Source organism: Octopus bimaculoides, chromosome 24 (genome assembly GCF_046866305.1).
Source record: "Octopus bimaculoides isolate indiv1 chromosome 24, ASM4686630v1, whole genome shotgun sequence".
Lineage (NCBI taxonomy): Eukaryota > Metazoa > Mollusca > Cephalopoda > Octopoda > Octopodidae > Octopus > Octopus bimaculoides.
In genome coordinates this window covers 30150795-30177788 of record NC_142951.1, presented here as the reverse complement: position 1 = coordinate 30177788, position 26994 = coordinate 30150795, and the positions used below count along the sequence as shown (strand labels likewise).

The 26994-nt window shown below is 37.8% G+C and overlaps 1 protein-coding gene across 2 annotated transcripts; it reads right to left on the bottom strand.

Annotated features, from left to right (window-relative positions):
- Positions 1-1244: 1244 nt before the first annotated feature.
- On the bottom strand, positions 1245-26963 carry LOC106874899 (argininosuccinate lyase). Of its 2 annotated transcripts, none has more exons than XM_089340851.1 (18): positions 26891-26963; positions 18114-18136; positions 15354-15482; positions 12929-13036; positions 11997-12083; positions 11736-11819; positions 11478-11632; positions 10785-10862; positions 10413-10490; positions 9492-9544; positions 8390-8452; positions 6863-6977; positions 6390-6474; positions 5823-5882; positions 4311-4394; positions 3593-3673; positions 2422-2528; positions 1245-1634 (listed from the first exon to the last, which is right to left on the bottom strand). In XM_089340851.1, the coding sequence occupies exons 1-18, from the start codon at positions 26907-26909 to the stop codon at positions 1496-1498; spliced, it is 1548 nt and encodes a 515-aa protein (XP_089196977.1). In that variant the 5' UTR covers positions 26910-26963; the 3' UTR covers positions 1245-1495. The 2 variants fall into 2 exon arrangements, with proteins under 2 accessions (XP_089196977.1, XP_089196978.1); XM_089340852.1 differs by lacking the exon at positions 26891-26963 and adding an exon at positions 19049-19143.
- Positions 26964-26994: the final 31 nt, after the last annotated feature.

The window sequence follows — 26994 nt, the reverse complement described above, 5'->3', positions numbered from 1 at the left end:
GTATTTTGGGCAAATGTCAGCTTGGTCAATTCTGTGAGCAGGATTTGAATTTGGTTGGAGAAATCTGCTGGGTCTTATTGTGAATGTGTGTGTGTATACATGCACCAATAATGTTGAATGTTTTGCTGTGTAACATTTGGCCCACTACATACATAGTGTTGCATGCCTTCACCTCAAAATGTAATTTCGCTGTTTAATTGAGATTATTAAGTGATAAGTACTTAACCGAAGTAAGTTCAATAATTTCTGGGGTTGATATGACTGACAAAACATCATTAAAGGTGACTTCCAAGTGTGGTACAGTCTTATGACAAACTACCAGTGAGGGGGATACACACAATAGAAATATTTGTAATTTGCACAAAGTTACAAAAGTGACTCAATAGACAAGAATTTTCCACTTAGCACTTACCAAACTATACTAGTGCTCTGCAACCGGTGTGCCACAGTGTAACCTGAATATAATGTTTTTCCCTATACTTTTAGTTGTATTTTGAGTTCAGGTGTGCAGCCAAATTTTGAAAAGAATGTGTACTGCAGGTGAAAAAAGGTTGAGGAGCACTGAACTATGCTATGGCAATAGACATTATACTTCGTACATAAAAAGATATAATATTAGTGTAATAACTTTAGCTGAGAAATGGGAGTTAGAAAATATATTTGAAATATATACACCAATGAGAAAAAAAAAACTGTTCAACAGCAAGTCTGGTTATATTTACACCAATATAAACGTACGTATTCAATTTAATTATTGTTCCTAGCCAAAACAGTTTGGTTTCTGGCAGCGACTTGGAACTCCTTGGCATGTCTCCAGCCTTCAACAACCGGAGCAACAAGGCAGCTAGTAATTCAAGTATTAAATGGTTATTATATATAGGCTCATTCCTCAAAACTCTGAACCTTATGAAGGGGATGACAGAGGACTGAGACGTGGCACATTGCTGTACTGAAGAAGACCCATTCACCTGTACAGAATAGAGAGACCAAGGTGCCGCATAAAAAGCATTCGTGTGGGTGCTGGTGCCACATAAAAAGTACTGGTGCTGGTGCCATGTTAAAAGCACCCAGAACACTCTGCAAAGTGGTTGGTGTTAGAAAGGGCATCCAGCCCCAGATACCAAACCAAAACAGACTATGAAACCTGGTGCAGCTCTTGCTGGCCTTGCCAGATTCTGTCAAGCTGCCCAACTCGTTCCAGCATGGGAAACGGATGTTAAATGATGATGATGATAAACACATAATAGAGCTACAAAATACTTTATTTCTCTCGAATATTTTCAAAGGAAAAAAAAATTATATTTATGGAAGATTTTTTTTTTTGCAAGGACAGTATAATGAATTTAAAAATTTACTCTTAATTTGTAATTTAAAAAAAAAAAAAATAATTCTAAACGTTTTTCATAATGAATTTTGACAAAACTTTTATGGACGAATTTAAAATGAAGGAGAAGGAGTTGGGGGTGGGAGAGAGCACAGGGTGAGTTCAAGAACTTTAAACTTTCATCAGCCAAAGGCGGAGTTGTTTAATTTGCCATGAGACACTTTCCCAGCTTGTTCCTCCATGGCTCTTGTACTGCTCCACGCTGTGTTTATAGTCCCACACGTTCTGCACATCAGAGTCGAAAGAAGAACTGAAATAACAAAAGATTATAATAAGATTTATTAACTTCCTGTTATGAATTATAATATCCTATCATTAATTCCTTTCTACAGTAGTAAATGCTGAGACCCCCTTCAGTCATGACTGACCATGGGATTGCACCTAGAAAGTTACCCTCCCATCTAGGTGGGGAATATATACGCCACGAAAGTGGGAAACCGGCCCTTGTGAGTCTGTATGACTCGAGAAGCTAATTTTACTTTATCTACGATATATGGGTCAGTATGTTAAGTAACCACCACAAGATCTGGTATTTGTTGTGGTGTAGAGGCTTGCATGCTTCAGTGACCCAGAGGGCTATACCAGTGGAGTGCAAGGGTAGAAATATGACTAATATGGATCACCTCTGTTCTAAAGAAGAGCGAAGTTACAGAAGCATCACTGACAATTTAATACCAATGAAACCTGTGAGAAGAAGGGCCTTCACTCAAGGAAACAATAGGCAGAGATCCAGTTGGAGAGGAGCAGAAAAGAAATAGCCCAAAAGACCAACACCCCTATCTTGAGAAGAGTAAATTACAGAAGCATCGATAATGATTTAATACCAACAAAACCTGTGAGAAGAAGGGCTTTCTTCCAGGGAGACATAAAGCTGAAAAAGCAGAAATCCAGCTCGAGAGAAGCAGGGGTAAAAAAAACAGCCCAGAATCGAAAAGAAGGTGAGAGAAAAAAGCATCAATGATTTATGCTCCTTAGGAAAGGAAGGGCTTCTGTATGTCTAAAATATGGGACTGTTGACACTGACGCACATCACTTACCTTACGGTTTTAAGATCTTTGAGAGTTAGAGAGGAAAGCGGGAGCTGCTTCTCTTCAGCCATAGACACACACTTCCCGGAGAGGGAATGAGCCTCACGGAACGGGATCTGTAATAAAGGGGAGAGAAGAAAAAAAATTCGAAAATTCAGATTTTGATGAGTCAACTACTGGACAATATAGAAAGTGGTTTGGTCAACCTGTAGAAAGAGTGTGTACGTTAGGAACTCAATACTGAACTTAGAGCATGTAATTGATACACAAATGAATCATGGAATCTCAGACAGGTTGACAGACAACCAAGGCTTTGGGAGTCATCATCATCATTATTATTATTATTTAACATCTGTTTCTTATGTTTGCATAGTTTAACAGGAGGCAACAAGCTGGAGGCACGATTTCTATGGCTTCCTTGGGCCAACTACTTTACACTAGTGAAGTCACCAAGTAACTTGCAAAGGGGGGCAAAAATCCCCCTCGATTGAATGACAGTGTATTAGAGAGAGAGATTTGGCTTAATGATACTGCTATACCAAAAAAGATTAAACTATTTTGACAAGATACAAAATATTCCAATTTATTTGATGGGTGTAAGCAAGGCTGTGTGGTGAGAAGTTTGCTTCCCGACCACATGGTTCCAGGTTCAGTCCCACTGCATGGCATCATAGCCAAGTGCCTTCTACTATATTCACAGGCTGACTTTAAGAGTAGATTTGATAGGTGGAAACTAAAAGAAGCCATAGGTTCAATCCAATATACTTTACCTAGGGTTACACGACAATTAATTTATGATGTGATTGTAGGAAAATATAAAAAAAAGGAGCCAGGAAAGTTGAGAGCGTAATGGAGAACAAAACCTTTCACTTTATTTTTTTTTTTTTGACTGGTTTGATCTGGAGGAAAGGGTTGTGCCCACCTCTGGCCTTTTGCTGGCCCTCCAAGATCACTGAGGAAAAATGCTGTTAATACACATCCTGAACAATTGTAGGAAAAACATGTGCAGGGGAGGGAAATAAAAGATGTGATGTGAATAAATAACCTGCTTATGTAGCAAGTGAAAAAGTACCCCACATTGCTGTTAATGAGTTGGGGGTGTCCTTGGAAATGGAATTAGGTGTAAAAACGGGAGAAGAGGCGAGAGAGAGAGACCAGTAAAATATTTAAATATACTTACCCCTTTCCTGACTAAGTAGTAGGCAAGGTCTGTAGCCAACATGTCTGGACTCAGAGCTGCTTCCATCTTGTCAGTATTGATCTAATTAAGAAATAAAGAGAAAGAGACATCATCATCATCATCGTATCCATTTTCCATGCTGGCATGGGTTAGATGAGTCATCACAGTCTGGAGCAATTCCTATTTGGAGTTATTGCCCTCTAAGGTGGATCAGGCTCCATCTCTCACTTTATAATCTTCATCATCATCATTTAACGTCCGTTTTTCATGCTGGCATGGGTTGGACGGTTTGATAGAGTTGAAGGGCTGTTCAAGCTCCATGTTTGTTTTGTCGTGGCTTCTATGGCGGGATTACGTAGCACCAGTACGGGCGCTTTTCATGTGGCATCATCCCACAAGATAAGGGATGCTCAGCTGAAGGGGATTGCAAAGGATGAGCCAGTATGCAAGGGCAACCACATTTTTACTTAGCTTGACACCCTTTCAAAGCCCACTTTACAGAATGTACTCGTTGCATTTCATGCACACAAGCCAGCAATGGAGTGGTTGCAAAGTCCAAAATGGAGAAAGAGAAGACAGCAACAACAAAGAGAACAAGAGATTCATTTTCTTAAATCATTAACCATTTGGAAGACTGCGAGACATTTTATTAAATGCTTAAACATCCGGAGGATGAAGGAACATCACCAGTAAGAACAAAATATACTTAATAACTTACGGTGAGGGTTTGCAGTACCCCAGCGGCCACCTGAAGTAACCCACTCATGGTGTCGTGAACTTCAAACACTGCTTCTTTGTCTTCCTGGAAAATGTGGAGAAAACAAAAATATGTCAGTGAAAAGATAAACTTGCCAGGCAAGCGATTACAAGAAAAAACACATTAACCATTCCACAACACACAAAAGCTGCAAACTTAACCATTTAACATTTAAACTGGACTGTCCGACAGTGACTTTGAATTTTCGGGCAGCTAAGTCATTATCTAACTGTAATGCAATACAATTACTGTCAATGTTATTCTTGTAAAAGCACCCAACACATTCTGTAAAGTGGTTGGCATTAGGAAGGGCATCCAGCCTTAGAAACCATGCTAAATCAGACAGGAGTCTGGTGCAGTTTGCTATCTCTGGTCAAACCGTCCAACCCATGCCAGCATGGACAACAGACATTAAATGATGATATCTAGCCTAAATATTCTATTTGTTTTGTTTAAAATGGCCAGATCTGGCCTCTCACACCTAGCCTACAATGTCATTCTAAAAATAAATAATCACACCATTGAAATCTCAAAGCTACGAGATAACAAATGATAAATTCAAGACAATGTGAATAAATAGGAATTACATTTGACAGAGTAATCTGAATGCTAAAGGGTGAGAGTAAGCATAAAGACCCCCTTCAGTCATGGCTGACCCTGGGATTGAACCCAGAAAGTTACCCTCCCAGGCACAAGCCCGGGCAAGGTTGTTTATGGAAGACCAGCAGTCGCCCATGCATACCACCCTCCCCTCTCCAAGCCACTGATGTTATCCAAGGGAAAGGCAAAGGCTGATACAGCTTGGCACCAGTGACATCGCAACTCATTTCTGCAGCTGACTGAATTGGACTGATGTGAAATAAAGTGTCTTGCTCAAGAACACAGCGCACAGCCCAGTCCGGGAATTGAACTCACTAGCTCAGGATTGTGAGCCTGACACTCTTTAAACATTTATTATTTGGTGTCAAAATTTCTGTTGCAGGAACCATGCATCTCAAAAAGAAATAAAGATTACCTTCCAGATGATGTGTCACATGTAGCAAACACCAAATGCATCTGTGATCTACTTTTGGTTCCTCCACTCCATCACACCATTTTGAGCGTGGCCGTTGCCAGTACCATGTGACTGGCCCTCGTGCAGGTGGCACGTAAAAGCACCCACTACACTCTCGGAGTGGTTGGCATTAGGAAGGCCATCCAGCTGTAGAAACTCTGCCAGATCAGATTGGAGCCTGGTGCAGCCTTCTGGCTTGCTAGTCCTCAGTCAAATCATCCAACCCATGCTAGCATGGAAGGCGGACGTTAAACGATGATGATGATGATATTTGTATGAAATGATTTTGAGTGTGTAAACTGAGGACCTTTTCTGTTCCGGTTGCTCATTAAAAAAATATGGTCCCCCCTAGTCTTAGATTTGGTGGGGCTAAACAGAAACAACAAAAACAACAGGTTATTCAAAAAGATAACTCTCACCTGGAAATCTTTGTTGTAGGTACTTGGTGTTCCCTTCATCGTCATCATGAAACCGGAATACTGATGAAAAAGAAAAAAGAGAGAGAGAGAGAGATGACATTAACAGGATTATATTTTCTTCCTCTTACAAAACATTTACTCTTTAAACAAGTACAAACTTATAAATCTCCTTGTGATTAAGAAATCCCTAAAGATTTCGTAGAGCATCATTGCATGATAATGTTGTCAACCAAACACACACACACATATATATACATATATATATATATATTAATTGCACAGCCATGAGTGTTATAGTTGATCTAATTCTCAAAAGTGTCCAGCCATGACTATCCTGTCTTTTATGAGACAGTATATCTACGACTACATTAACTTAAGTGTCCTTATGCTGGTGTGTTTATGTCCTCGTAACTTAATGGTTTGACAAAAGAATAAGGACCAGGTTTGTAAAAAAAAATAAGTACTGGAGTTAATACATTCAACTAAAAATTCTTCAAGGCAATGCTCCAGCATGACCACAGTCTAATGACTGAAACAAGTAAAAAAAAAAAAAATTCAAATGCTTACATAGCCAAAGATTCTGCCAGATTTGCCACGTATCAATTCCAGACTGTCAGCATTCTTCTTCTGTGGCATCAAACTGCTTCCGGTACTAAGACATGAAACAAATAAAAACAAACTTTTAGTTACTATGTTGCTTCTTTATTAAGCGTGTGCGCGTAAAGTAAAGCAGTGTTATTGTCGTCACTCGTCTTTGTTTGTCTGTGCGTTTGCAAAATTACTGGAAAATGGCTGAACGGATTTTCACCAAATTTAGCAGAAATATTCATTGGGTGAGTGGCTCAAACTCATTAAACTTTGATTTGATTATCTTCAAAACCAGCAAACGGGTGAACCAAAATGATTTTTTGTCTGTTACATGTGCATAAATGATAAACTAGAATTCCGCTTAATATTTTTGTTAATCCCACCAATAATGAAACAGTAAATACGTGAGTGTGTGTGTGTCTAATAAGGTTTACAAAATGTCAAAGGGTTACCTGTAAGCATCGGACAAGGAGATGAAATTAAACTCTTTAGTGCAGTAGATTATCAGATCTTCGGCCCAACGGCTGAGGTGAGTTGATATGAGGGACGATGTGAACATAAACTCAACTGAAATAGACCAGATGAAATTACAAACAAATTATCAAAATGCATATACAAGCGGATTTAGTTTGTTTAATTAACCTCATAAAAACGTTCTTCCACAGCAACGTAGCTAATTGCCTATTCAAGCAAATTAATTTTCTTCATTTGTGTGTGTGTGTGTGTGTGTTTGTTTTGCTAGAAATACCAATTAGAAAGGACACTAATTTCTCCATATATTAACTATATATACATACGATGTATGTTTATCTGTTTCTTGTTTCAGTTATTAGGCTGTGGCCATGCTGGGGCACCACCTTCAAGGATTTTTAAATGAATGAATTGATCTCAGTAGGTATTTTCTATGAAGCCTGGGACTAATTCTATCAGTCTCTTTTTGCTAGACCACTAGGTTACAGGGATGTAAACACACCAACACTGGTTGTCAAGCAGTGCTGGGGAACAGAGAGAGACAGACACATATACACACACATATAATATATATATGTATATAAATGTCGAGCAATGAGAAGGAGTACTCAATACGGCGTTGGTGGATAAAATTTCTTTATTTGTGTATTAAGGCTACCATTGGTTTCATGTTAAGAAAATTATCTTAATATCCTAACAATTTTTCAAGCCGATCACATGGAGGAATGGTGTTCGTCTCTATCTTGGATGAAAACACAAAACTTCACAGGAATTCACAATAAAATCTCTTTTTGCTGAATTGCTAAGTTATATGGATGTAAACACCAACACCATCATATATATATGTGTGTGTGTGTGTGTTGGACTTCTTTCAGTTTCTATCTACCAAATCCACTCACAAGGCTTTGGTCCACCCAAGGCTATAGTAGAAGACACTTGCCCAAGGTATCACATGGTGGGACTGATTCCTGAAACATGTGGCTGGGAAGCAAACATTTTACCACACAGCCACATGCACATATATGACTGACACTCCTATTAATTGCACCAAATGAGCATCCAGCTTATCAATCAGCTACTTAGTCTTTCACTGAATTAGTCAAGTGGCTGAGTAATCCATAGACATGTATAACCACAATGCAATTCTCGAAAAACAAAATCTGCTGGACAATGAAACAAAGCTGAACCTTTGAACTCACCATCATTTAACAATAATAATAATACTTTCTACTAAAAGCACAAGGCCTGAAATTTTGATCCCCAGTACTCAACTGGTACTGGGATGAAGGCAAAGTTGACCTCAGCAGAACTTGAACTAAGAACATAAAGACAGATGAAATGCTACTAAGAATTTTGACTGGAATGCTAACAATTCTACCAGCTTGCCACCATAATAATAATAATAATAATAATTTCTTTCTACTGGAAGCACAAGGCCTTAAATTTGGTGGAAGGGATTAAGTCGATAATGTGAATGCTTAAAGATTAAAGATCAGCTTGATACGTACTTACAAAATCCCGATCACTTACAGCATCACAGCTGTTCCCGGTAATGTCGGAGAAGCCCAATTCTGGAAAGTAAAAGTTGGGTTTTATTTAGAAATAAAATACATTCTGTAAATGAAATTTTTTTTTTTAATTTCAAGAATCATCAGATTATCGTGTGACATCCACTTTTCCATGCTTGCATGGATCAGATGGAATTTGTTGTCAAATTTCACCTGTTCCCAAGCAAGGTAATAGTTTTCCCAAAGACAGGCATGTTCTTTTTTTTATTATAGAAGCCCAGGAACAAATAATCTTGCTTGTATGATGGTAATGCCTTGGCTACAATTACACAAGGTCAATTACAATGGTATACACAAATGCATACACACAAACTTGTATGTGTATACACACACAACTATATACACACATATACACACATACTTAGGTACGTATGTATATACATACTTACATATGTATACACATGTATATACATATGTATGCACCGTCATGGCTGGAATGCATTTGATAGTAGATCTTTCTTGTCAGCTCATTTACATAGAAAGACCCAAGCCTGTTCAATGTTGTGGCCATTACAGAATTACACAACACTCGCTATCATCATCATTTAATGTCCGTTTTCCATACTGGTACAAGGTGAAGAGCTTCAGAGGGTCTGACTAGATGCAGGGGTGCACCGAACTCCAATGTGGGGTTTGGCACAGTTTCTATGGCTGTATGGCCTTCCTTATGCCAACCACTTTACAGTGTGTATTGTGCTTTTGTCAGGGCACCGACACTGGTGAGAACGCCAAGTAACTTGCACAACAAAATAAAGAAAAAGAAATGAAAAAAAGCTCTTTTGACTGAATGGGAACGTATTTGAGAGAGAAGAGGTGGCTTTAAGCAGTGTTGAAGGTTAAAGTATGATAGAGGGATGGCACAGGTGTCTTGCTATAGAGGAGATGCATGGCTTCCCCATATTATGCAAGGGTGTCTGGAAGAGTGATATAGTGGTGATTTGAGGAATGAATGGAATTCCTGAAATGACAGACAACGTAACAAACCACTAATATAAACAAATGAAATAAATACATAAAAATAACAGAAAGGGGGAAAACTAACCTTTAGCCAAAAAGTCTCGGTCAACACCAAATGGATGTCCAGCAATGGCACCACTGAAGACAGAAATGTGTGTGGTTATTGGAAAAAGAATTATTTTCTCACCAAACACAATGTAATGGCATCAAACAACAGAAGGAGGAATAACAAAATGGAGGAACAACATGGCATGAATATTGAAGAATTTAGTAAAATAACTTTGTCATTATTAAGCTGGTGTTAGGTACATAAATTAACACAAAATTTGAGGGAGAGGTTTTAATTAAAATCACTGGAGCAATGTGAAATAAAGTGTCTTGCTCATAAACACAACACACTGCCCAGTCTAGGAATTGAACTCACTAGCTCCTGATTGTGAGTTCGATGCTCTAGCCACTGAGCCATACGCCTTCACTCTGTCAAATGTAATGCTTATTTATTCATATTGTTTTCAATTAATCAAGCATTATATCATAGCTTCGAGATTTCAATGATATTGTCAGATAAGTGTGAGGCCAGTTTGAACAGAAAACTTATCAAACATTTTGGGCTGGATATGGCTGGTTTAAATGCTAAAGTGTTAAATTGGCAGGAAGAATTAGCTGCTATTTCTAGCAAGCTGAGTGACCAATAAGAGGCTCCCTCTTTAACTTCCATTTCGAGTCAAATGGGTTAGCTTTAAGAATGATTTTCCAGTCAGAAAAACATTGTCCCAACAATTTCTATGTGACACTGTTACAATTTGCAGCCAATCATTACTCTTGTTCGTTTTGAATCTTAATATTTGATTGATACAGACCTATCCATCCATCCATCACATCAGACTTTAGTCAAAAAGCTGAAGTGTAGAGAGAAGAAAACAATTAAATGTAACAGCTAAAAAAAAAAAAAAAATGTACAAATACAAAGTGATCAGAGAGTGACAAATAGACTAGGGGTTCTCACCTGCCCAAAGGTAGCTTGTCAACTCGTTTATACAGTTGCAGAAAACGATCGACATCTCGTTGCAACATCCAGGTAAAACTGCAATAGAGAACAATAATTTATGGATTAGTGATGCAATATTGTTGTTGCCATTAAGGCTGTGAGCTGGCAGAATTGTTAGCATGTCGGGCGAAATGCTTAGCAGTATTTCATCTGTCTTTATGTCCTGAGTTCAAATTCCGCCGAGGTCGACTATGAAAATTTTTTTAAATATCACAGAAGTTGTAAGTCTTTTTAAATAACACCCCCCACTACACACATACATATGCGCATTTATATACATATATGAATAAATATATCAAAGAATAAATAAAGGGCTGAAAACCAACCAACCTTAGTAACCACTGGCTCCATCGAATAGGCTGGGCTCTCTGCAAATGAGTGTAGCCAGGCATAAGGACATCAATTTCCCTGGACAGAAGTAAAGAAAGAATGAAAGTTTAATGCATACAATGAGCTTTGTTTGTTTGGTGCTGGCTGGTCTCGTACCTCTACTGTTCAGGCACCCTGACCCCTTCATCACCCCAGTTGCATTCAACCCCCTCACTTTCACACCATTTCTCCCAGTCCTTCTCCCCAGAATGTGGCCCCCTCTGCATGGCCTTTTTTTTTCACCAACCTCTCCACTTCTGAGGATTCAATGCTGCAACTACAATTCTAGTATCCAATTCAGAAGAAATTAAAAGTAGACCTGGTCCCCTAACAGATAATGGAAGAATCCTAAACAGTCAGGGCTACTATTGGGGAAAACAATACACAAAAGAATGCACTAAAAAAGAATATGAACAACTACATAAACATCACAGTAACAATTTAATCTAAATAAACACTGACAGCCCATCATCAGCTGCTACACTGGAAATCATTATGGTTTCAACACCAATATTATGGTGTTGAAGATAGGTCACTCCCTCTCACTTGTTATGAGAGGGAGCAACCATCAGAGAGGAGAGACCCATGTCCAACCAGGAACATGGACATTAAATGATGATAACAATGATGTTGATAATGATCTCTAGTTATTACCTTTCAGCACGATCAAGGAAGATTGTAATGAGTTGTTTTAAGTATTTCCTTTGTTGCTTGATGGCCTTTTTCATCCAGAGTCTAAGATCAGTGGCAACTTGGTCGTTTCGGCTTCGACCTGTATGTAACTTCCCACCAACTTCACCGATAAGCTCCTGAGAAGACAACATGAGAAAAAGAAAAAAATTTAGTTATTTAATCAAGCCTTTTAATGACAAAACAATCGGTGAACAGCAGATCTGATGGTTATCAACGCACCTTCAAGCGACGTTCATTTGCCGTATGTATGTCTTCGTCAGAGGGATGCAGTTCAAATTTCTTTTCTCTCCATTCAACAAGAATCTGGAAAACAAAACACAATAGATTTTTTTTTTTTTATCTCTTTTACTACTCTTTCTACCACCAGTTTCAGAGTGATAAGCACTACTGTTCTTCCTCTGACTAAGCTATCAGCAATTAGAAAAAAACCCCCAAAAGACTCCTCAAATTAGGGAGAGAGTGACTGTGCAGTTCACTAACCTTGTGAAGTCCTTCAACGATGAGATCACATTCTTTTTCAGAAAGCAGTCCAATTCTCTGGATGGCCTTCGCATAAGCCACACTGCCCTGCCAACAGAAAGGTTACTCATATGTAAGAAAAATTAAAACTTCAGAATCACTGTTGATCTGATTCACACTTGCATTTTTAGATTCTTAGATGAATTCTTCATGGAACCATTTGAAGATTTCAATTTTGTTCCAAAGCCATTCCACGTTTAAATTAATTTTCCTAAGCCCTAAATAGAATTTAATACTGTTTTTAAATTTTGGCACACGGTCAACAAGTTCAGTGGTTAGCTTAAGTTGATTACATCGACCCCAGTGCTCAACTGGTACTTATTTTATCGACCCTGAAGGGATGAAAGAAGGTGAAATTGACCTTGATGGAATTTGAACTAAGAACATAAAAATGGACAGAATGTTGCTAAGCATTTTGTCCAGCATGCTAACAATTCTGCCAGCTCACCCCATTTTGGCCCTAAATATCATTTGATATTAAATGGTCATTTAAAGGCAGTGAGCTGGTAGAATAGTCAGCACACTGGCCGATATCCTTAGCAGCATTTCATCTGACTTTACCATTCTGAGTTCAAAGTCTGCCATGGTTGACTTATCCTTTCAGGGTTGATAAAATAAGGACCAGTCAAAACTGGGGTCAAATTGCTGGCTTTATGCCAAAATTTGAAACTGATATTAAATGGTCATTCTGTACTAGTGAAATAAGCATAACTGAATCTTTATAGGTAACCACACAATACATCAATTGGATTTACATGAAACAAGTACTGAATACATTAATTTATAATAAAGACAGGACTTTAGAGAGAGAAGGGAAGGAGAGATAAAAAAAGGTGAGGGAGGAGACAGGAGAAGGTGAAGATCAAGAGAAAAAATATTGGTAAATAACTTACCTGAAGGTCCTCTTCCCACATTCGTTTATCATAACTAATAGAAGCATTGAACTTTTCCATGATAGGATCAATTTTCCCAGAAAATCTACCACCCCAGAGTTTTCCAGCCTGAAATATAGACACAAACATCTTAGAATGGCAAAATATATAGATATCTATGTATGTGTGTGTATGTTATCTCACTTCAACTCAATACATACTTTTGTGTTCCTTTGTCTTGACATAGTGTGATGTTTATAAACAAACAACACTAAGCAAGTGATGTCATTTATTTCCAATAATCCGTAAAAAACATGTCAGGCCTTGAGGAAATATCACTTGATTGGAAATAGGTAAGGGTTGGCAACATAAAGAGCATCAAGTTGTATAAAGTTTGCCTGTCTTATCGAAGCACAGAAAAGTGAACATTGAAACAAGGATGACAATGATGAAGGCAGGAGAATTCCTTAGTCAAAAAAAGCTTGTTTATCATTTAATTACAAGGCTTAATTAATTATGACAATAGTATCTGACTGTCATAAGACAAGATGTCTCAGATGTCTTGCTTTACTATTATTATATGCACATAACACGTTTTCATTTCAGAATTCATATAATCACCATCATTGTTTTAACATCCACTGTTCCATACTTGCATGGATCAAAGAGAATTTATAGAAGCAGATTTTCTAAGGTTTGATGTCTTCTGTTTCCAAGCAAGGTAATATTTCCCCCATGGTCCCAACATATTTTTACAGAATATTGGAAATGAATGACATTCGTTAACAACATTATGCAATGCCAAGACAAAGAGTCACAAATATATATTTTCTATGGCATCATCTGGCCATAGAAAATCTGCCTCAACTAATTCCAGCTGACCTATGTAAGCACGGAAAAGTAGACATTTAAATAATGATTATGATGATGACTATTCACATAAAAAAGCAATCAATAAGTTTTAGCATGAAACATTAAAATATCAATGGTCTTCAGGATATCATCAAAGATCATAATCATTCCCTTCCCTCGACATATGTTTAAAATACATTGTAAATGTCCAAGCTTAGCTGTGACAAGACCAGAAAATAAAGATCCTACTAATCTAGTGGTTTCACAAGATTATTCATGTTCAACAAAGCGGATTTAAAATTACCATGGTGATCAGAAAGGGATTAAGAACTTAGAATTAACAAACACTCTCCCAAGACATGAAAGAATGAAATCCGGTTAGTTTAAACCAATTTTTTTTTTTCCTCCACAATAATTTTGCTGAAAAACACTGCCTTTGTTTCAAATATTTTTTTGTCATTATTAAGCAAGTGTTCAGAACATAAATTAACATGAAATTTTTATGGAAAGTTTTTAAATTTAGATCACTTTAAAATATGAAATTTATATCATAGACCAAGAGGCTCAAACTGGTTAGATCTGACCTCTCAAACCTACTCTACAATCATCGCTGACTTGAAGTTAAGAAACATTGATACAGCTGTTAAATTCTGCCTAAACCTTTAGCTTTTAAACCAGCCATATCTAGCTAGATCTGATCTCCGAAACATATCTTATGATATCATTCTAAAAATATACAATCACATCATTGAAATCTCTAAGCTAAGAAACAATGCATGGTTAATTGAAGACAATGTGAATAAATAAACATTACATTTGACTGAGTAATATGGATAGTAAAGGGTTAAAATGTTAACAAGGTCTACTAAGCATTGTTTGATTAAGAAAAATTGTTAACCAATAACAATACAAGCTGGGTATATAACTGATCTGGAAAACAAGCAATCAGGGCTAGAGCAAATATTGGCCAAAAGGTATAACAGTATGGTTTAAAAAAAGTTTGCTTTGCAATCACACAGTTTTGATTCAATCCCATTGCACGGTATCTTAGAAGAGTTGTTTGTTTTTTTTCTAACATAGTCTAGAGTATGTATATACCTTTCCATGATGTATATCATGGAAACACACGCATATACATACACACACGAATGCACATGCACATACACACAAATGGTGTTGATACAGTTTCTGTCAGAAAATTCACTCACAAGACATCGTTTGGCCCAGAAGCCCAAGGTGCCACACATTGGGACTGAACCTGAAACCATGTAGTTGCAAAGTTACCTTCTTAATCATACAACCATACAGCCACACCTGCACATTGCTGTTTCTTTATGATTCTTTGCATATATACATATATACATATATACATACATATATATATATATTATAGCAGTACAGGAAGGGAGTAAAAATGAATACACAATTAAAAAAAAAATGAAAAATATATACTGAAAAAAAAAGAAAAAAAAAACAAGTTTATAGATGACAAGGGAAAAATGGTGGGAATAAACAAGTTAAGAAATTAAGCAAGTGGCTGAAAGAGATCGTTAAGAAGCAGGTGTTAATGGTCCCAGACTTGATTAAATTTTACCTCTGCTTTCTTTTCAGAAGTTGGTGATGTCGGCTCCACATTCTCAGAGTTGCGAGGGCGTTTAGCTTCTAATGGCATGGTGCTCTCTTCGGAAGGATGCTTACCAGAATCCATTTTCTCCACTGCAGTCTAATCATAACAGTTCAAGAGTTAATAAGAAAGTTCTCCCCCGCAAATAATAATAATACTAATGATAATAAAAAATAAAAGAAAGAACAAGAAAAAAAAAACTCAGCAAACATGAAAGATTTTGAATGGACACTTCCTAGACAAGCACACACAGCATACGAACCTGGAATTTAAAAATGATAATGGGGCAGCCTTGGCTTTGATCCTAATGTGTGAGATCTTGAACAAGTGTCTTTACTCTAACTTTGGCCTAATCGAGGGTCTTGTGAACGGCACTGGGTAGATGGAAAGTGTATCAAAGCTTATTGGATGTAATGTACCTCCAATTTCAAAGACCAGCCTTGTCTCAATGTGTGACACCAATTTGGCTTCCTGGCACAATGAGGGTTTCATTCAATTGGATCAAAGGAACAACCTGCTCGTGAAATTAATGTGCAAGTGGCTGAGCACTCCACTGACACACGTATCCTTAACTCGGTTCTCGAGAGGGGGGGATTTAGCATGACATAGAATGTAAAAAGGCTGACCCTTTGAATTGTATGTACAACTCACTTCTACCAGCTGACTGGAGTGGACTGGACTGGAGCAATGTGAAACGAGTGTTTTGCTCAAGGATACAATGGGCCACCAGGGATCAAACCCACGACCTTACGATTGTGAGCCAAAACCCTGACCACTAAACCACACACCTCCACATATCTGTGGAATACTCAGCCACTTATATTATACAGGTACAACACTGATTCTTCAGAACCTTTGGTACCAGAAATGAAAGAAAAATTGTTATGATTACAGATGTGAGTTCAAGTTCCACTGGCAGCCTTTAAACTTTTCTATATAAGGTTTGTTTTTTTTTCTTTTAAACACTATATTTGCATACTATTATTTGAAAGTTTTATCTGTTTCAAGTTTCACGGTTCTGAAAAAGGATTACTTCATGTTCTCTCAAAATTTCTCAATTCTTATAATCATTTTTTGAAAACTTAAATTTTTTATTTTTTTATTTCATTCTGTTTTTTTTTTGTCTGAAGAAAGGAGCTGTGGGCCCATGATCATCACGCATCCTCCAACTTATTAACTTCTGAGGTTAATAAGTTGATGCTATGCTACTTTTAAACAACATGCAGGACACAAATAGAAATATGGATAGGGAGGAATTTTCAGACGGTGGAAGGAACGGGTCGAATGGTTAGAGCAGGGGGTGAGGTGGGGTTAGACACAATACAGTCGAAAAGGGAAGACGGACAAGTGAGCCTGAGTGGAATGGTATGAGACCAGCCAACTCTGAAGAGAGGGCGCTATAGTAGTGATGGTGATGGTCATCATTGTTGTCTTTGGTGGAGGCAATGAGAACAGAGCACATTTGTGGACCAGAGGATGGAATGTAGTGATGGAAAACTCCATGCCAACATTGAAACCAAACCAGGTTTCAAAGTTATTTTCATGAGAACATTCTTCTTTCCTCTGTGGCGTTTTCCAAGTATAGTTCAGACAAATTTCCGAGATACGTGAAACTGAGGTTTGATGTTGGCCAGTGAAACATCAACAGATGGAGAGGCAGAATACCTACAGACCAAAGAGCTGGGGCACAACCCAGCGAATCATTTTGTTTGAGAATATTACAGCTAACATAAGGTGAATAGAAGAGAGACGGCGGGAAGTGCTACTTATATAAACAGCAACTGCATCAGAGTCATTTTACACACACACACACACACCATTAAAATAAAAATGACAAATATTTTGCACAAAATGAAGAACAGAAACATTTCCTACAAAAATAATCCCATTTAACCCTTCTGAGGTGGTTTTATTAATGAAAGATACTATCCAAATGTTTTAATTCTTTTTCTTTTCTTTTTTTTTTTCATTTTTTTTAAATAATGAAGAATTTGGTTGGATGGGAGGATGGATTAAATAAGATAGAATACTCTGTTATTAAGCTAGTATTTTGGAACGTAAGAAAAAAAATGGTTCTTATATAAAATTACAATGGAAAGTTTTAATTTAAATATAAACACTGTAAAGCAGTGATCCCCAAACATTTTTAGGGGGTGGAGGCAATACAGCCCACTTTAGGAACCACTGCCATAAAGGAAACAATTTCGAATTGTAGAACGAGGAGAAATTTCAGGTTGCTATAGAAAGGATGAAACCTTTTGTTATCAAACTTCTGTTGAAAGCTACTACCCTTCTCTCAACTAATTTTGAAAATTAAAGAAGAAACCGATAAAATAACTCGTTATTAAGCTGGTGTTTGAAACGTCAGTTAACATGAAGTTTAGGTGGAAGGTTTCAATTTAAATCACATCAACCCTATTGTTACCAACCCATTTGAGACCATCCCTAGGCCTAGGGCACAGACATCCTGTTTTAAATAAAAATCTTCCATCAAAATTTCTTGTTAATTGAAGTTCCAAGCAGCAGCTTAATAATCACAAAGTTATTTTACTAAATTCTAATTATTTCAAAAATTAATTGAAACAAAGGGAATAGATTTCAGCAAAAATATGGTAAAGAAAGGGTTAAAATAGAAGGGTTCTCTTACAAATATTGGTATCAAAGGGGTTAAAATAGAATTCTATATAAAATGTACAGTTATGAGGAGGAGAAGATTTAGAATTTACTTACTTCTTCAGACATGTTAGAAGTTTCTGTAAAAACAAAATAATAATAATAATCAATATATTATAATTATGTCTTTGAAATATGTAAATATATGCGAAATATATAACTTAAATTTAGAGCCACCCCTTTGTTTCTTGTTAACTTTGAGTGGATTTGGTAGACGGAAACTGAAAGAAGCCCGTCGTATATATGTATATGTATATATGTGTGTGTTTGTGCGTCTGTGTTTGTCCCCCAACATCGCTTGACAACCAATGCTGGTGTGTTTACGTCCCCGTAACTTAGCAGTTCGGCAAAAGAGACTGATAGAATAAGTACTAGACTTACAAAGAATAAGTCCTGGAGTCGATTTGCTCGACTATAAGCGGTGCTCCAGCATGGCCGCAGTCAAATGACTGAAGCAAGTAAAAGAGTATGCCAGGGAAAATGCTCGGCAGTCTTTCATTTGTCTTTACATTCTGAGTTCAAATTCTGCTGCAGTCGACTTAACCTTTCATCCTCCTGGGGACGATAAAATAAGTACCAGTTGAACATTGGGGTTGATGTAATTGACTTATCCCCTCCCCCAAAATTGCAGCCCTTGTGGCAAAATTTAAAATCATTATTAATATTGTTGTTATTATTATTATTATTATTATTATTATTATTATTATTAAGGTGGTGAGCTGGCAGAATCGTTAGCACGCTGGGCAAAATGCTTAGTCGCATTTCATCTGCCGCTACATTCTGTGTTCAAATTCCACAGAGGTCTTTGCCTTTCATTCTTCTGGGGGTCAATGGAATGAGTACTAGTTACGCACTGAGGTCAATGTAATTGACCAGCCCCTCTTACCCACCAAAATATTCAAGGCCTTGTGCCTAGAAATAATTATAATTATCATCTTTAATTTATTCCCCCCCCCCCCCATTTTATTGAAACCATGCATATATTGTATTACCATAAGTAACGATGCCAGTATGTTCTAAATCATTCTAAGTATCTAAAACAGATGCAGACATTCAATATGTTACCACCACCAGCACCACACACACACACACGTCTAATATGTGTCACTCTCGCATATAAGAGAAGTCCTCACTAGCTGTGTAACAGTAGCTGTGCCTTCCCTGAGCTGTTGGTTAGATTAACCAACAAGTTGGTCCTGCATACACAATGCAAAGAAAGAAAAACAGTACATGCATGTGTATATGTGTGTGTGTGTGTGTGTGTGTGAGAGAGAGAGAGAGATTGCGTGTGCATGTGTGTGTGTATGTGTACAGTATTAGTCGTATCAATGTCAGTGTGTGTGTGTGTAAGTGAGTTTGTGCATTGTGAGAGAGAGTAAAAGAGTCAGTAAATGTGTGTGCTTGTGCGTGTATATATAAGCAAATCCATTTCTATATATACACGTATATGTGTGTGTGTTTATATAAAAATACACATACATATATATATATATATATATCTATAAACGTATGCATATATATATATATTTATATATACATATATATTATCATGGTGATGATGATAATGATACACATACATATTTATAGATATACATACACACACACACACAGATGCAATAAACTGTGTGTGTGTCTGTGTGTGTGTATGCATGTATCTGTGTATGGGCGTGACTGTGCAAGTGAGAAAAACATAAGTGAGGGATGTCTAAATATCTTAGTTTTTCAGTGTGGATCACTGCACACAGTATGTTAGACATAATAGGAAATGAAAGTAGGTTATCTGCACATAAATGTGTGACAAGGTGTCTGTATAAGAAAAGATTATTCTTAGGTTGTGACAACAAGTACACCACATCCTCAATATCCACAGATTTAGAGGACTCTGCTGGTTTGGTCGTGTAATGCAGATGGATGCAGACAGCTCCAGAAAGACATGGGATGAAGTACTGCAGGACAACCTCAAGACATTGAACTTTTCTGATGAGATGACAAAATACAGAGATACCTGGTGCTTTGCTGTACTTGAGAAGATCTGTCCTCAACAGCAGAAGTGTTAAGGCCACTCCCCCTGGTGAAGGGGATTGGTCTGCAAGAGTTTTGTACTGGTGCTACTTAAAAGTGCTTATGCAGTACCATGTAAAAAGCACCCAGTACACTGTAAAGTGGTTGGTGTTAGGAAGGACATCCAGCCATAGAAACCAAGCCAAATCAGACTGGAGCATGGTGAAGCTCTGGTCACACTGTCCAACCCATGCCAGCATGGAAAATGGATATCAAAGGATGATGATGATGCAGGCATTGCCATGCAGTTAGGAGGGTCACTCCACAACCAGGTGGTCTCAGGGTTTGTCTGGTTCCATTGCATGGCTTCTCAGGTGAGCGTCTTCTGCTACAGCCTCAAGCCAACAAATGCCTTGAAGGTGAAATGGACAGGTGAAAAAAGAAACTGTTCAGAAGCCTATCGTATTCTTTTATTCTTTTACATGTTTCAGTCATTTGACTGTGGCCATGCTGGAGCACCGCCTTGAAGTGTTCTTGTCAAAACAATTCGACCCCAGTACTCACATTTCTAAGCCTAGCACTCATTCTATCAGTCTCCTTGCCAAACCACTAAGTTACAGGGACACAAATATACCAACACCAGTTGTCAAGTTATGATGGGGGTGGGGGGATACAAACACAGACACACACATATATATATATATATATATATATATATATATATATTTACATACCGATGGGCTTGGTAAAAATTATTAATTATTAATTGTTGATTTATTAACGAATTAATAAATTGATAATCCTTTACCCTTTTAATTTGTTATATATATATATATATATATATATATATACATACACACACACACACACACATATGTATGCATGCACACACACACACACACACACAATGGGCTTCTTTCAGTTTCCGCCTACCAAATCCACTGACAAGGCATTGGTGGGCCCAAGGCCATAGCAGAAGACACTTGCTCATGGTGTCATGCAGTGGGACTGAACCAGGAACCATGTGGTTGGGAAGCAAGCTTCTTATTTCTTTACTGCCCACAAGGGGCTAAAAATAGAGGGGACAAAGGGATTAAGTCAATTACATCGACCCCAGTGCGTAACTGGTACTTAATTTATCGACCCGGAAAGGATGAAAGGCAAAGTCGACCTCAGTGGAATTTGAACTCAGAACATAAAGACGGACGAAATACCAGTAAGCATTTCGGCCGGCGTGCTAACATTTCTACCAGCTCGCCACCTTCATATCCCAAGATGGCTGCAGCCTGATAATTTTTTTAAACCCTTTCACATTCAGATTACTCTGGCAAATGTCACGCTTATTGACTCACATTGTTTTGAATTAATCCTGCATTATCTTGTAGCTTTGAGAATTGAATGATGTCATTGTTACTGTCAGAATGACACTGCACATGGCTGTTGTGAAAGGCTAAATGTGGCTAGTTTGCCCGTAAAGTAGAAAGAATATTTGGGTCAGATATGGGTCAGTTGAAATGCTAAAAGGTTAACACTTCAGCATTCAGCATTTTGTCAAATATAATGCTTTCTTATTCAGATTGTTTGGAATTAATAATGCGTTATCTTACGGCTTTGAGATTCTGATGATGTGATGGTATATTTTTAGAATGTCATTGCAGGGTAAGTGTGAGAGGTCAGATCTTGACAGTTTGAACATGAAACAATAGAATATTTGGGCCGGATACGACCATCTTAAATGCTAAAAGTTTAAACAAGATAGCAAAGACTTCAGAGTGGGGTGACTCTCCTTCACATTTGACCATATGTCATCATCATCATCATCATCGTTTAACGTCCGCTTTCCATGCTAGCATGGGTTGGACGATTTCACTGAGGACTAGTGAACCAGATGGCTGCACCAGGCTCCAATCTGATCTGGCAGAGTTTCTACAGCTGGATGCCCTTCCTAATGCCAACCACTCAGAGAGTGTAGTGGGTGCTTTTACGTGCCACCGGCACAAAAGCCAGTCATGAGGTACTGGCAATGGCCACGCTCAAAATGGTGTATTTTACGTGCCACCTGCACAAGGGCCAGTCCAGCGGTACTGGCAATGATCTCGCTCGAATGTCTTTTCACGTGCCACTGGTACAAGTGCCAGGAAGGCGATGTTGGTAACGGTCACGCTCAAATGGTGCTATCTGTGTATATGCACTTAACACTATAAAATCACTGTGTATACAACGTTTATATTTAATATCTAAAATTGTTTGTCTTTAAAAGAGAGAGAGAGAAAGAAACAGGATCTGGCTAAATTTCTTCCATCTACCAGAAATTTTCTAATTTTCTCCAGATTATTATTATTTTTTTTTTACAAATATAGTTTTGTGTGCTGAAGACGAAAATTGCACTTTTTTCCCCTTTTTCTAGAAATTGGTAATCAAGAAGTTTAAAGTTGTGTAATTTTAGCCAACCATAAGCGTCTATTGCCAGCATATCAGAATTGCAACTGTCTGTTGTCATGGCAATCAGCTAAGACAAAACCTCTACGTGGACTCTCGACCTGCTAGAAATAGCAGCCAAATCTTCCTTACAATATACCAGGTCTAAAGCACAAAAAGGATGACACGTAATATAACATAATTTAGGATATTGTTTTTTTTTCTCATTCATAATTAGAGCAACAATGCAAATTAATATGGCCCTTAAGTCACAGTAACACTAAATATGTTTATTACACGTAATTATAAACATGTATGTATGAATAACAAATATGTACTCAGCACTGTTTAGGATTATAAATGACAAGGAGTGTCACTGTGAATTTAGGGCCATATTAATTTGCACTGGGGCCCTAATTATCAGTGAGAAACACCAGTACCCCTAACTACGTTATATAAGGTGTCACCCTTTTTTCATTTTCTTTTTAGACGTTCTGGTGTAGTTTCAGGAAGATTTAGCTACTATTTCTAGCAGGTCGAGAGACCACGTAAAGGTTTCGTCTTCTGATCGCCATGACAACAGACAGTTACAACTCCGATATGTTGGCAATGGCCGTTTACGATTGGCTAAAATTACATAACTTTAAATACTTATAACTTTGTAATTATTAATTTGTAGAAAAAGAGAAAAAAAAAATGAAAACCGTTTTTGTCTTCAGCGTGCAAAAACCACATCAGAAGTACATTTAAAAAAGTAATCTGGAGAAAATTTGAAAAACTTCAGTGGTCGGAATAAATTTAACAAAAATCGGAAATATATATCTTACTCTTTTACTTGTTTCAGTCATTTGACTGCGGCCATGCCAGAGCACCGCCTTTAGTCGAGCAAATCGACCCCAGGACTTATTCTTTGTAAGCCTAGTACTTATTCTATCGGTTTCTTTTGCCGAACCGCTAAGTTACGGGGACGTTAACACACCAGCATCGGTTGTCAAGCGCTGTTGGGGGCACAAACACAGACACAAACATATATATATATATATATATATATGACAAGCTTCTTTCGTTTTCCGTCTACCAAATCTACTCACAGGGCTTTGGTCGGCCCGAGGCTATAGTAGAAGACACTTGCCCAAGATGCCACGCAGTGGGACTGAACCTGGAACCATGTGGTTGGTAGGCAAGCTACTTACCACATAGCCACTCCTGCGCCTAAAGATATAAAATATTTCATTTCTAAATCCTTCCACGACAACAATAACAGTAAACGGAACGAAAAAGAATATCTAAAACGGTCATTTCAAATTCTAACAAGCATCCACCAACTTAGTTATGTAAATGTTCACCTAAGAACCCCCCTAAAGTTGTACTAAACACTTGTACAATAACCAAAAATGTTTCCGAGCTGATAGAATCGTTATCGCACTGAATATAACGATGGGCGGCATTTTTTCCAGCTCTACGTCCCGAGTTCAAATCCAGCCAAGGTCAACTTAGCCTTTCATCCTTTCTAGTGTCAATAAAAATAAAATACTAGTCATGTATTGGAGTCGATGAAATTGACTTGATCTTCCTCTTAAATTTGTTGGCCTTGTACCATAATCAAAAACGTTTAAAAACCTTCGGGGTCTTTTTTTTTTACGGGGTGGGGAGATTATTTATTTAGTTTTTTTAATAATTAGTTCAACGTCTGAGATATTATATTTGTCTGCAGCGCAGCACACAAAAGTGCAGCGTCAGACAATAAACAAGAAAAAAAAACCAAGTGAGGGGAGCCCCCCCCCCCCAATGTAAGCAGCAGACAAAACTAAAAGTGCAAGACTGGAATTGACAAGAAAGGAATAGAAAGGAAACATACAGAGAGAGAAATAAAATTGCATGCGTGCGTGTATATGTGTGTTTGTTCGCGCGCGCGAACATATATGAAACTTGTAGCAGCTCAGATTTAAATCCTGTGTTTATTAAATGATATTCATGTCTAGAAGGATAGGCTACATTTTCGTACATCTTAACAATGACGAGACTGTACATTATATGTATGCATATACGAGAGAGAGAGAGAGAGAGAGTAATGTTACGCACGCACACTCGACTTTTTTAACAGTAAGTTTATTTATAAATAAATATATAGATATATATAGATATATACTCTTTTACTTGTTTCAGTCATTTGACTGTGGCCATGCTGGAGCACTGCCTTTATAGTCGAGCAAATCGACCCCAGGACTTATTCTTTGTAAGCCTAGTACTTATTCTATCGGAGTCTTTTGCCGAACCGCTAAGTTACGGGGACGTAAACACACCACCGTCGGTTGTCAAGCGATGTTGGGGGGATAAACACAGACACACAAACATATATATATATACGACGGGCTTCTTTCAGTTTCCTTCTACCAAATCCACTCACAAGGCTTTGGTCGGCCCGAGGCTATAGTAGAAGACACTTGCCCAAGGTGCCACGCAGTGGGACTGAACCTGGAACCATGTGGTTCGTAAACAAGCTACTTACCACACAGATTTTATTCAGACAATTACGTTTTGAATTCAAATCCTACAGAGTTTTGGAATAGCTATCACTACCTCGCACGGAAGGAAAACAGCGCGGTATTGTGAACCAATGAAGAGAAAAGAGAAAAAAATCGAAATATTTAGAGAAAAAGATTCTTTCAGAATCGTGACTCCCGTTGTATGAAATACAGGAACACTAAAAAAATATTGCGGAAAAAACGAAAATCCACACAATTCCTTACGCTTTTAGTTCTCCGAAAGCTATTGCAAAATTCCGCTAAATACAGTACCAGCCATGAACTGAGATCGAATTAATTAATCGATTAGTGCCGGCCCCTTAAAAATTACTAGCAGTGTTTATAAATTAGAAACCATTATTATTTAAGGTAGTGCATTTGCAAAATCGTTAGAGTCGGAAAACCGCTTACGAATATTTCTAGGTTCTTTATGTTCGGTTGTTCAAATTTGTCATTGACCCTTCCAGAATCGATAAAATAAAGTACCAGTCAAATAGTGGTGTTGATTTAACTAACCCCAGTGAAATATCTGCGATCGATTAAGCAACCAACTTTAAAATATTTTGTTTTCGTTAGAAAAGGGGTGGTACTATGGCACAATCGTTAGGCAAAGTGCTTAGCGGTAATCCCAACCGAGGTCAACTTTGTCGTGCCTCCCTGCAGGGTCAAAAACAAAAAATACCAGCCAAGTGCTGAGATCAATGGTATTGACAGAGCATCAGAAAAAAAAATTGCTTTGCTCTGAATTCGAATCCTGGCAATGTCAACTTAACCTTTCATACTTTCGGGGTCGAGTCCCCTCTCCCAATATTTCAGGTCTTGTACCTGGGGCAGTGGAGATTATTATTATTGTTATTATTATTATTAAGGTGGTGAGCTGTCAGGATTGTGAGCACGCCGAGCGAAATGCTTAGCGGTATTTGGTCCGTCTTCATGTTCTGAGTTTAAAGCCCGCCGTGGTCGACTTTGCCTTTCATCCTTTCGAAGCCGATAAAATAAACACCCGTTGAGTACTGGAGTCGATGTAGTCGGCTTGCACCCCGCACCGAAATTGTTGGCCTAGTACTACAATTTGAAATAATTTATTACTGAGGCGGCGGGCGGGCGAAATTGCTAGCACGCCTCTCGAAATGCTTAGCGGCATTTCGCCCGTCTTCACGTTCTAAGATTAAATCCGCCGTGTTTGACTTTGCCTTTCTTCCTTTCGGGATCGATAAAATAAGTATCAGTTGAACTATAGAGTCAATATAATCGACTAACCCCCTCCCATCAAATTTCAGGCCTTATGCCAATAAGAGAAAGTATTACTATCATTCTAGCAATTCTGAATTCCAATCCGACCGGTATCTACTTCGCTTTTTATCATTCTGGGATCGATAAAGTAAAAAAAATAATAATTAAAGCATTGAAGTCAATTTAATCGAGTAGACACGCTTACCGCAGACATTTGGCCTTGTGCCAAGGTTAAGAACTGTTCTGTATTAACGTGTATGGATTTCTTTCTTTTCGTGCTTACGAAAATAATTAAATAAGGTAACACGCCCAGTACCAACACCTCTACGGTCTGTGAATTAATTATGAATATCAGTGCGTTCATAAATTAATAAAATAACCTTAACTATACACATACACATGCAAGCATATATATATATATATATATATATATATATATATATATGCATGCATGCACGTATGCAGTGGTTTTATTTAAGATATACAAACAGAGGGATCCACGGAAGCAGACGTCGGTTAATATCGAGGACCTTGAAATTTTGTAGGAATTTGTCGATGCAAAACATAGGGGTGGGAGAGAAGCGAAAGTAATTCTGTCTCGTTTATGAAAATTAACGAACAAACGCCAAACAATAACAAAAAGTAAATACCACTTACCGGTCGGTTCTTTAGACATTTTTCTTCAACACAAACAACGGCAGCAACGTTGAGTAAAGTGAATCTTGTAAGCGGTGAATAGCGAAAGTACGTTCCCTAATTTA